This window comes from Petaurus breviceps, unplaced genomic scaffold (assembly GCF_028583685.1).
Source record: "Petaurus breviceps papuanus isolate PSGF00001 unplaced genomic scaffold, PetGlider_PUasm1.0 154, whole genome shotgun sequence".
Classification (NCBI taxonomy): domain Eukaryota; kingdom Metazoa; phylum Chordata; class Mammalia; order Diprotodontia; family Petauridae; genus Petaurus; species Petaurus breviceps.
In genome coordinates, this window is record NW_027185715.1 from 877,839 (window position 1) to 889,957 (window position 12,119).

At 42.7% G+C, this 12,119-nt stretch overlaps 1 protein-coding gene across 6 annotated transcripts in view; it reads left to right on the plus strand.

The window, feature by feature from the left end:
* RBMS2 (RNA binding motif single stranded interacting protein 2) overlaps nt 1-12,119 on the plus strand; it is a 47,969-nt gene that overhangs the window by 17,077 nt on the left and 18,773 nt on the right. For 4 of the 6 annotated variants that reach the window (XM_069079525.1, XM_069079534.1, XM_069079507.1 and 1 more), the window contains one exon: nt 8,784-8,947. In XM_069079525.1, the coding sequence (XP_068935626.1) occupies nt 8,808-8,947 (140 nt within the window). In that variant the 5' untranslated portion in view covers nt 8,784-8,807. Of the gene's footprint in view, nt 1-7,091; nt 7,116-8,783; nt 8,948-12,119 lie in introns of those variants that run through there. The other 2 variants (XM_069079542.1, XM_069079551.1) reach the window with 2 other exon arrangements.

A 12,119-nucleotide genomic window follows, 5' to 3' on the forward strand; every position in this document is an offset into this window, starting at 1 on the left:
ATAGGGCTTATTTTCGGGATAGGTCTTATTATCGGGGAAACACGGTACCTTCTAGACACCGTTAGTGATTACTGTTGGTAGCTGCTAAGGTCTTCCACTGAAGGGCTGTTTTCTTTCTAGAAGTGAGAGAAACTTAGGATACAGGATGATAGATAGCTGTTTTTCATGCCTGCCTAGCACTTTGGATGCTGCCAGAATTTTGTATTTTACTCTGAGGATCTTTGCCGCAGTCTGGAAGACCTTCATCCAGCCTGAGGGAGAAGATGCAGAACTCTGCTGGATTCTTCTGGCCCAGACTCTCTTAGATCTGGAGCCTGTAGGCAGCAGCAGATAGGTTTCTAGTTAGATAACATTGTGGTGGTTAGTGCTTGACTAAGGATTCTTTGGGTTTAGAATATTGGAGTCTCAGCAGATGCCTCAGGGACGTTTTGAATTCCTCCGGGTACTTAATCCCTGGAAGATATGTGGATAGCATTGACATTGTATGAAAAGAACCAATTATAGGAGCTTGTTTGTTTGTCTTTAAAGGAAGGGGGAGTTGGGGGCCTGGTGCCACCTCTGCTTGGTCCAAGAGAGACTAGCTAAAAGGTAATGAGATTCATCATTTAAAACCCAGGATGGAAGCATATAAATATTACAGAGGAAGTTGTGGTGAATGAAAGTATTTGTAGTGCATTTTAGGGCAGAGGGAAATTTTTTTTTGTCCTGGATATATTTTGGGTTCGTACTTATATTTGGGATCCAGGAAAACACATTAATCCTATAGCTTCCTTAGAAACCTGGCATAGGCTTCTGTGCCATAACCTAAGCCAGGTTTCTAGGGGAAGCTATGTTTTGATACTAAACTCTGGGCCCACAGATAGAACCCGTACAGGTGCTTCCTTTAAGCCTGTGCCAGGTCAGACTAACTCATGGCAACGTCTGAAGTGTTTCATTGGGACAGGAGGTGAATGGATATAAGTAACCCTATGACTTTTAGAAAGAGAACCCAGGAAGTGCTCTGACTTAAAATCGTCTGAAGCCAGTAGGTGATGAGCTAGATAAGCATCTGGAACAAGAGTTAGCACATGCACTTACTGGTTCCTCACATTGTGGAGATGACTCAAGGGAGGCATATACCGTAGTACATCCTCGAGACTAGAGAAGAGTCCTTCAAATGGGGCAGATGTGGATTGTATTTTGTATTATTGTACTTTGCATTATTAGGGTATCTACGTTTATGAGAGTACTAGTCCATCTGAGTATTTGAGATTCATAGATTTAGGGTTTGAAAAGGACCTTGTTGTTTTCAGTTCATGTCCAACTTTTCATGACTGCATTTGGAGTTTTCTTGGCTACCATAATGGAATGTTTTGCCATTTCCTTCTCCAGCTCATTTTACAGATGAGGAAACTGAGGTTAACAGGGTTAAGTGACTTGCCCAGAGTCACATTGCTAAGAAGTGTCTGCAGCCAGGTCTGAACTCAGGAAGATGAGTCTTCCTGACTCCAGGCCTGACACTCTATCCACTGTACCACTTAGCTGCCTGGAAAGGATCTTAGGGATTGTTTAATTTAATATTTTTATTTTACAAATGAGAAAATTGAGGCTTGACTTACCCCAAATCACCCAATTCTGAAAATTTGTCTATGAGCTGGAGAGCCAGGCACCAAAAGATGTTGGAAGGCTTCCATGCCAGTCTGTCTTCATCTGGGGGGTTGATTATGAATAAGCAAGGGATGCATCATCTAGAAGTAAACATTATTCTGTTTTATTAAAATTATGTATATTTAGCAAATTAGTATTTATCTGATGGTTACTGGTTACCTGAAAGACCCCATGTGGCTGATACTGAGGGTGTGTTTATAAAATTTGAGTAATTGAGACTCATTTTTGGAAGCACGGTCTCTTATTACAATGTCATTTGGACTGTACTTAGGTGTCTGTGAGGCTACCAGATCAAAGCAGAAGCAGAAGAGGGAAAAGCTGTGAATCTGTGATTATATGAGAGACAGTAGTTCTATCACCACCAAGATACTCTCTTCGAAAGAGCTGGAAGAGAAGCTGATCTTTCCTGCCTTTTGGCTTCCTGTGAGTCAGCAGGACATGAAGTTCCTGCTACCGGAAAAAGGGAGTTTGATTTTCCACTCCCCAGGGGTCAGATGGGAGTTGAATCCCTCCTCCCTCGATGTCCCACTCTGTGAAACTGCCCCAGAATTAATGTGTAGCTGGAAGTGGAAAATGCAGTGTGTAGCTCCTTTCTCCTGCTCTCCCCATTCAATTTTAGTATCTGTTATAGTGCTCTGAGAGGCAGAGGGCTTCAGTTCTATTGCGGAGCCAGAAACTCAGCAGAGAAGGATGCTCCTGCATCATTGTATGGGGTGTATGTGTGTGTATGTTAAATTTCATAAGCTGCAGCAAACAATTTTGAGGACAGTTTGCTGTCTGAGGGTGATGCTCCCAAAACAGTATCATTTCTTTGTGAAAAAACAGATCTGATGCAGGTTAGACAATCTGAATTGGTCACTTCAGGAATGATTCCTTTACCCTACCAGCTCATGGGCGCAGTTCTTTTGTTCACTTCCATCAGTGAATCCCAGTCCCTTGAGGGGAGTTCAGGCAGGGTTCAAGAGGTGCAGACTTAGAGGTCACAGAGTGGCCCAGGTTGTGACTGTGTACTTGGAACTCAAGAAGTCCCTGCAGTTTTGAAAGGCCATTTTGTAGGAGTGGGATGGGAGAGTTAAGAGTCAGAAGGAGGTGTGATATAAAGCACATGAAGGTGTCACTGGGGCTTGCCCAGTTTAAACTCGTTTAGGAAAAAGGCATGAGGTGCTTAGGTCTCTAAGGGTCAGTGGCCTGCTCAGAACTAGGAAAGAGATGATGAGAGAATGGGAAGCAACAGGTGATATGAACATCTCCCAAATTTGACTTCTTGAACAGATCATAAAACTCTTTCTATACAAATGGTTGAACACAGAGGATACAAGCTATCAAGAGGTCATCTTCTCCTCCTGGTTTCTAAGAGTTCCTTCAAGTCCGAGCTAAAATCCCACCTTCTTTCTTCAAGAAGCCTTACCTGATCCCCCTTAGTGCCAGTGCCTTCCCTCTGATGATTACCTTGAATATCCTAATGGAGGACAGAGCTCCTTAAGAGCAGGGATTGTCTTTGGCCTTTCTTTGTATCACTTAGCCCTTTGGCACTGTACCTTATTGACTGACTAACTGAGAGTTGGTGAGATTTCAGTTGTGATTCCTGAAGGTGAGAAGTTAACAAAAATAACCTCAGGGCTGGTGACTGAAAGACTTCTAATAGAACCTGTATTTGAGATTTTTTTTTTTAAACCAGAGTTTTTGATGCAAGTTGGAATGGGGATTGGGACAGTGAGGGGGGGAGGGAAGGGGTCTCTGGAACTGACTGGAAAACTAATATACTGTTGTTTCCTTGGAAGGTTACATGAGGAACCCAGCAAGTTCAGACCTGTGGGGGCAAAACTTTGCTATTCTCTAGAAGGGTACCTCCACTGACAGAGCAAGCAGCCAGGCCTACCCAGCAGCCTTGATTTGGGAATTCCAGGAGAGAGGCAGAGGGAGAGCTACCATCCTGGGGATCTGTCAGTCTGTATACAGATTCAATTCCATATGGTAGTAATGAACTTTGACATTCTGTTACCAAGGAACCCTCAAGGTATAGAACTAAGAAACCATGAGGTCCACGGAGGTGGGAGGTGGAGAGGATGATTCATTTAGAGCAGAGATTCTTGAACATTTTTGTGCTGCAAATCCCTTTGGCAGCCTGGTAAGGCTGGTATCAAAAGAATGTTTTTAAATGCATAAAATAAAGAACAGCATTACAAAAGGAACCAGTGATATTGAAGTGTAGTTAACAAAAAAAAAAATTTTTTTTTAAGTTCCCCAAGTTAAGACCCTCAGGTTAAGAACTTCTGATCAAAGTCCTGGGGTGGCTAGATGGCGCAGTGAATAGAGCACCATCCCTGGAGTCAGGAGGACCTGAGTTCAAATATGACCTCAGACACTTAGCTAGCTGTGTGACCTTGGGCAAGTCACTTAACCCCAATTGCCCTTCCTTCCCCCCTCCAAAAAGCAAAAAGAACAAATAAAAAAGATAGTCCCTCTGATCCAAAGGATCACAGCATTTGAGCTCTTTAAATCAAAGACGCGATACAAATTTGAGGTATGGAATTACCTGTAATTACATTAACCCATTGTTTTTATGCTCTGCTGATTCACTGACATGTTTACTAACTGTGAACAGCTACTAACCACTTTTTTTTAGTCAAATTGGTATTGATCTGAGGACCAAGCCTACGGTGTCACTGTAGGATGTCTTAGCCACTGAGAAAGTAGTTCCAAATGGTCCCTTAGCAGCCTTGTCAGTGAATCAGCAGAGCATAATAACAATGGTAAGAGTAAGAGATGCTCAGGATAAAGGTGGCAGTTTAATAGGATTTCAGAGTTGGAAGTGACCTTAAAGAATGCCATAGAGCTCTTCTGGCCAGCTAATGTTTGGTTTTGTAAATGTTTCATACCATGCTACTCTGAACTTCCCTCCTCAGTGAGTTTGGATAGAGGAAAGTTTTATTGAGTCTTTAAAAAGCAAACAGCCGTAATAATAAGCATTAGAGTATGGAAGGCTAGGAAATCTGAGAAAGGGCTACGTAGGACAAAAATGCAGGACATGTGAAGAATAATAATCTCTCTTTTTTCTTTCATTTAAGAAAAAAAACCAACCTGATTCCTTTTCCTCTCTTGCATAGTAGTAATGGCTAATATCTCTGTGGTATTTTAAGCATTGCAAAACATTTTACATACATCATTTCATTTCATCCTTCTAACAACACTTTGAGGTGTGTACTACAGAGATGATAATCACTCCAACTTTCAGTTGAAGAAAAAGAAGTTCAGAAAGGAGCAGTGACACTCGTCTGTGGTCCCAGAGCCAGAAGTACCAGAAACAAGATTCTGGCCCAGGCCTTTGCACTGTGTCATGCTGCCACATTTTCACATGTGTGGATTGAATGTCTCTCTCTTACTGAACCCTCGGGAAACCAGAAAATCTCTAAAAAGGCACTCACTCTCTCCAGTGCAGGAGAAGTGATTTCTTCCTTTCTTCCTATAGTGAGTGTGCCATTTCTCTACTATTCAAGCCCCTGTTATCCTCCAATTTTAGAAAGCTTTTGGGAACAGCAGTAGAATGATACTTTCTTTTGTGAGCCACATCTGATCTTTCCAGGACTCTTTCTGGCCTTACACTAAGGCTGCTATTCATAAAGTCTGACTTCTGGAGTGTAGCTAAAGCTCACAGGGTCAAAGCTAAAGTCAAAGTCTGGATAACAGATCAGTTTCTTGAGGGAGTTCAGCAGAGAGAGCACCAGGAAGCCCCAAGTTCAGATCTGGTCCCAAACACTTATTTAGTTGTGTGACCACAGGATAGTCACTTATGTCCTCTGTGTGCCTCAGTTTCCTCATCTGTAAAGTGGGGAAAATAACAGCACCTACCTCCCCGGGTTCTTGTTAGCTCATTGTCCGTCACATAGTAAGTCCTATATAAATGTTAGCTATCATTCTTATTATAATTGCTTTTGTTAGTATTATTATTACCGCAATTTGCCGTCTCAGACCTTGACCTTCTTGCATTTGTTCTGAAAGTTCTGCCGTTTGAGAAGTAGTGCCTACTGGGAAAGGTGGTAGCAGACTTAAATATGGTTTTTCTCAGCTCTAGTTGCTTGGCTTCCCAGTTGATGTATAGTCGTGACTTCCGTGGGATGGAAGAAGAGATACTGAGTTGTTGTTGAGTTGTCTTTCAGTCATGTCTGACTCTGCACCCATTTTGGAGTTTTCTTGGCAAAGCTACTGGAGTGGTTTGCCATTTCCTTCTCCAGCCCATTTTACAGATGAGGAAACTGAGGCAAATAGGGTTAAGTGACTTATCCATTGTCACATGGCTAGTAAGTGTCTGAGGCCAGATTTGAACTCAGGAAGAAGAGTCAGCCAGCACCACCTAGCTTCAGTGAATAATCTGAAATAATCTTCTGAACTCCACTGTTCTAATTAGAATATAGGTTATCAATATTTGGAACAGCTAAGTGGTGCAATGGTTAGAGTACTGGGCTTGGAGTCAGGAAGACTCCTCTTCATGAGATCAGATCTGGCCTCAGACATTTATTAGCTGTGACACTCAACCGACCCAAACAACAGCAGCTGTGAATCTTTGTGGAGTCTTTCTCTGGCCTCTTCCTGTTTCAAATTGGATGATAAAAATGCTGATGTGAGTAAACATTTAGGCTAGCTCTACTAGATTTTTAATTGCTGTAGTTAAAAGGATAAAACTAGAATTAATGGAGTAGTTAGTAGGTTAGTTATAAGGATTAAATTGGTTTTCAGTTAGAGGGGCTGGAATAATAATATCAGTGCCCATTTCTAGGGCCTCCTCAGAGAGGTTTACGGACATGGCCATTGTCCTGTTGTCAGAAAGCTGCAAACATTCACTTTGCCCCTACCCTTGTTGACTACATCATGTGATTTTCACTGTCGTCATTTGAGGAGTAATAAATATCTCTCTGGCACATAGGGCCCTATATCTGGGAAATCCCAATCTCAGAGCCAGGGAGAGAGAGAGAGAGAGAGAGAGAGAGAGAGAGAGAGAGAGAGAGAGAGAGAGAGAGAGAGAGATGAGATCAGGGGTCTTGCTGGAGCCACAGAAGCCTTTGGATTATCCCACAGTGTGGTGCTGGACCTTCCTTCTTCTTTGCCAAAATATGAGAACAGAGTAATGTGTGGGCAGGAAAATACTTGGCTTCCCTATATACTTTTAATACATAGGTCTGCTTATGTCACTGCCCAGCTTAAAGACCTTCAGTGGCTCCCCATAAAGTGCAAACTTGTATGACCAGCATTGAAGTTTCTCCTTAAATTGGCCTCATAGTGCTTTTCCAGCCTTATTTCATACTATTTCACTTTGCTCACTCTATGTTCCAGCCAAACTGGACCTACCAGTTTCTCAGTCTCGTTCTGCTAACTCCTACCTTATTCTATTCAAATAGGTCATTCCCCATGTCTGGAATGCATTCCCATCAGTGCCTGCTGAGATCCTTCTCTTACTTCAAGACCTAGCAGAGGTGCCATCTTTTTTCTTTTCTTGATCTCGCTCCCTGCCCCTCCCCCCTTAAAAAAAGAGACCCCATTCTTTTCAAATTTTCTTACAGCCCTTCATCTGGATCTCTCTTTTAGTCATCATTATGCTCATTACATATTTATTAAACTATAAGATCCTTGAGGACAGACACAGGGTCCTTTCTTATCTTTGTATTTGTCCCTAGTGACTAGTAGAATGCCATACACAAAGCATACTTAATAAGTAATATTGGTTGGATTGAAGTGACCAAAGAACTAATCCCTGATAAATCAGGCTCCCTATACAAGTTATTTAAGGTGATCAGGGTATTCTTGCTTTGTGCTTACACTCTAGTTTTAGTGAAAAGAAGACTGAGTCACATACCTGAGCTTGAATCCCAGTTTTGCTACTTCCCAACCTGTGTGACTTTGACAGGTTCCTCTCTTCCTCCTTAACCCTCTGGTTCTGTTTCTGTTTCCTTTGCGGTAAAATGAAGGAGTTGGGCTAGTTGATCACTAAGCTTCTTTTCAACTCTAAATCATATGAATTAATGAATGAACATCCTTCATAAAATGGATATAAAAACTGTCTAGTGTTGGGAATAACACTGAATTGGGATTAACATCTTTAAGTACTCGTAACAAGAATGAAGGTGTTATGTAGTCACATAATAGTGTTAAATTGCACAGAATCATTTATATGGTATGGTTGGTCAAATGATATCCCCTGAAATAAGTATATAAGTAAGTATATACAATAAAATCTTGATAAGAAAGATATAAGGCTTGCTATAAATTTTGTCTCTAATTGTAGCACCAGGTTTTGTGTCTGAACTTCCTGAGGTCAGCCTTTAAAAGTTAAGAATATACCTTTCAAGTCTTAGTTTCCTTTTAATGTCATATCACTCCATCATCTGTGGGTTTATCAGAGCCTTTTTTGAACCTTGCACCACTCCTTGGGAGTAACAAATTGAATATATCTACTGCCTGTGCTATAAACAATTACTTCTCTCCATTTGTTAGGCTTTAAGCACTTCTAATTCTAATATTCTAGATTTGATTAACAAAGTCATATTCAACCTGTTCATGCTTTTTATGATTTTATCGATTTATATTGTATTAATTCTCACCTTTTGCTTTTTGAGCTGAAAAAATTAGTTTTTTTCTAACCATGAATGCAGTTAACCTACAAAATAGGCATTAGTCCTCTCCCCTCAGTATCAGTGTTCGTGCAAAATATCTTTTCCAAAGTCCTTTATAACAGTGATAACGATTCACATTTATATAGCACATACTTTTATAAATACATACTTATGTACACACACACATATACATACACACATATGTATATTTATTTATTTACAAAGCTCTTAATTCAGAACAGCCCTGGGAGGTAGGTTTTAGAAGTAGCATTTTTTGCAGGTGAAGAAAAATCCTTATGCTTATTTTGTCCTGCTAAGCCAACAGTAACAAGCATGCAGAGCAGTTGTCCTTTTTCCCTCTTAATAGAAAATGTCTCTAGGTTTTTCTTTCCTGTTGATTTCTGGGGTTACAGTTTCTACTGAAATTCCAGATCGCCTTTCCTGGGGACTAGGCTCCAGCTTCCCTGAGTGACACCCCCAGCCTCTGGCTGCACAGCCTTTCTGATCCTGTGACGTTGTGTCTCCCCACAGCCTTATGTGTCCGTGGCTCAGCAGATGGCCCCCCCTAGTCCAAGCAGCAACATCAGTGGCAGCGGTGGGGGTGGTGGAGGCGACCAGCTAAGCAAAACCAATCTCTACATCAGAGGGCTGCAGCCAGGCACCACGGACCAGGACCTCGTCAAGCTCTGCCAGCCGTAAGTCCGGCCCCATGTGGGCAGGCGCCCAGGGGCAGTGAGACAAGGGAAAGTTTCTGCCGCCTGCCAGATATCCTTACTCTGAAGTGCTACAGTTCTTTGCCTCTTTTCCATTCCTTCTTGCATCTCAATTTTGCTCCTCCCCCAGAAATCACAAACCTCCATTATGCTCTTCTGAGTCTAGAGAAAAGTGAGGGAGGAGGGGGCTGACTTTTGAAACCCAGTCCAGGAGTCTTTTTTCCAATACCTTCCCCAAACTGGGAGCCACAGTGGAAAGATTCTTCCCTCCATTGTCTTGAATGGGAAAACTAGCCTCTGGGTTTAATTTTTGTTTTTCCTTTTTCCTTTCTGGCTGGAGGGCGTTTGAGGAGGTTAGACCAAGTTAGAGGCTCCAAGTTAGGTGTTGGCTGGGAGCCTGCTGATCTCTTTCCAGAGAAGCATTGATTTGAAAGGAAAAAAAGGAGTAGACAAAGAAGGGGAAGATTGGTGGAATCAAAAATGGGGACCAACAGGCTGTCATTCTATGGCTACCCCCTGAGGTCCCACCAGGGTTTTGCAAAGTAGCTCTGAGTCATGAGGTGGGTGGTGGTAGCCTCAACTCACCCCTGGAAGCAGGGCTGGAAGAATCATAAGGGCTCAGAAAGGCCCTGTTTGGTTTCACTTGGCAGGAAAACATACATTTCAAGTCAGGAATTTGAAAAGAGTTGGAGTGCGGGGAGAGTGGACTAGCAAAGCAGACAGAGGGTGGGTAGTAGAAGGAATCTGTAGAGAGAAGGAGCACAAGAACCTTAGGTGACGACTCACAGACTCCATCACTGAATCTGAGAGGCACATGAAGGAGCCCCCACCGGAGCCTGCCCAGCAGGTGGTCACCAGCCTCTGACTGAAGACTTGGAGGGCGGGGAGCCCATGGCCTCTCTGAGCTGCTCATTCTACGGACTCAGCTCTGGCTGTTAGGAAGCTTTGCCGGAATCAAGCCTGGATTGGCCCCTTTGCAGCTTCCATCCATCGCTTCTGGTTCTGGCCCCTGGAGCCAGATACATGTCTGATCCTTCCTTCACGCGGCCACCTTTCAAAAACTTGAACATGTGCTGATGGATTCCGTGATGGCAGAACCTTCAGTGTCAGTGGCCCTTAGAAGCCCGGCGGGGCTGTGACTCCTCACCTCTCACTAACATGAGCAGTCCATCATAGGTCCAGCACGCTTGCTCTGGGCACTGGTCCATTCTTTTTTGTTTTTAAAGCAATTGGGGTTAAGTAACTTGCTCAAGGTTACACGGCCAGTTATTTCTGGGTGTGGTGCTAAGTGTCTGAGCCCGGATTCGATCTCCAGGTCATCCCGACACTGGGGGCCAATGCTCTTACTCACTGTGCTACTTGGCTGCCCCTCGCACTGGTCCATTCTTATAAAGAGTAGGGTTGGGGAGGGAGAGATAGAGAGAGAGGAGGAGGAGATCCAGATGTGGACCTAGCACAAGAAGGCAGTGGGGAACGGGCCTTTTAGAAAAAGGCTGCTGCTTTGTACTCACCCCTTTTAGTGCTCAGTGGGCCCTAAAGCTTACCCACCACCCTTCCTTTAGGCACTTTTACATCCTAAGTGCTGTAACATATTATGTTGTAGAAATCCTGGGCCCATCTTTGCCCCTCCCAAAGGGTAGCTCTGCATTTCACCGTGACTTAATGTCCCTAACACACACACACACACACATTTTCATATTCTCTTGGAAAAGCTGTATATGGGTTGGAAGAAAGAAACCCAAGAAGGTTTTGTGTCCTCTTTTATTTCTGTTTCTTAATACAGTTTATTGATGCCATTTGTCTTTACATCATACTCATTTCAGTGCTCCTTCCACCTGGGGCCAAATCTTCCTTTACCATGAAGCAAAACAGTTAAGTCCAAACATCTGACACTGATCACATCTAGCAATGTATGTAATAGTCGGTCCTACCAGTTCCTGTCTCTTTGATTTGAGGAGGGAAGGATGTTTCATCTGTTTTCTGGAACCTTTCTTGGTTTTTCGGAAACTCAGCTGAATTTCCCTCATGTTTTCTGACCCTCTTAGTCGTTTTTTCGTACTATGCTATAATATTGGCTCTGGGCTTTTAGAGACATTAGACTGAAGGAATTGGGCTCTAGACAGAGACAGGGAGGAGAAGACTGGGAGGAGCAGGTAGACTGGAGCCTGGGGAAAGGAACCAGGTGTTGTCTTTCTCTAGCTTTATTTGTCCATCCAATAGACTTTTTAGCCAGTAACCAACTTCACCTTTTTCTTAACATTTGACATTTTTGACCACCTTTCTTTTTTGTTTCCTTTTCACTCTGCTTCAATGACACTGATCTTTTGGTTCCCCTGTCTGACCTTTTTTCTTTTACCTTGTCTTCCTTCACTGGTTTATCTTTTTACTACCCCTTCAGTATGACTATATCCCAGAGGCTCTGTCCTTAGCAAATTTTACTTCAATTATTAACCTGATTAACTTCTAAGTTTACATATACAGCCCCACTCCCTCCCCTAAGATTCAATCCTACATTTCCACTGGTACCTCCAACTCAGCATGTCTGAAATTCAATTCATCTTCTCCCCATTATCTTCCCCCAAATTACTCCTCCTAACTTCTCTGCTTTGTTAATTCTACTGTTATCCAGGCTTGAAACCTTGAAGTAGTTTCCAATTCTTTCTTTCCCTCACCCCTTATATCCAGTCTATTCCATCTTCCCAGCTTCTCATGTAGCTATCAAGAGAATGATGAAAAGGAGAGATCAGCTCTCCTCATTCAGTCCCTCATTACCTCTTATCTGGTCTGTTTTAATAGCCTCCTAATTGGTCTCCCCACCTCCACTCTCTCAATCCCTCTTCCACACAGCTAATAAAATAGTCTCCTAATACACAGGTCTGACTATGTCACTGTCCTGCTCAGAATCTCTTATTGGCTTCTCATTGCCTATGAAATAAGATATCCAATCTTTAGCCTGACTTTTTTGACAAAATGACTCCAGTCTCTCTTTCCAACCTTATTTCAGTCTACTCACCCTCACGTGTTTTTTATTCTAGCCAATTAATTCATTAAATTCCAGTCTTATAATCCTTTTCCCACTGCCATATATTTATGTAGGCCATTGCATATACCGTGTTTCCCCGATAATAAGACCTATCCCGAAAATAAGCCCTAT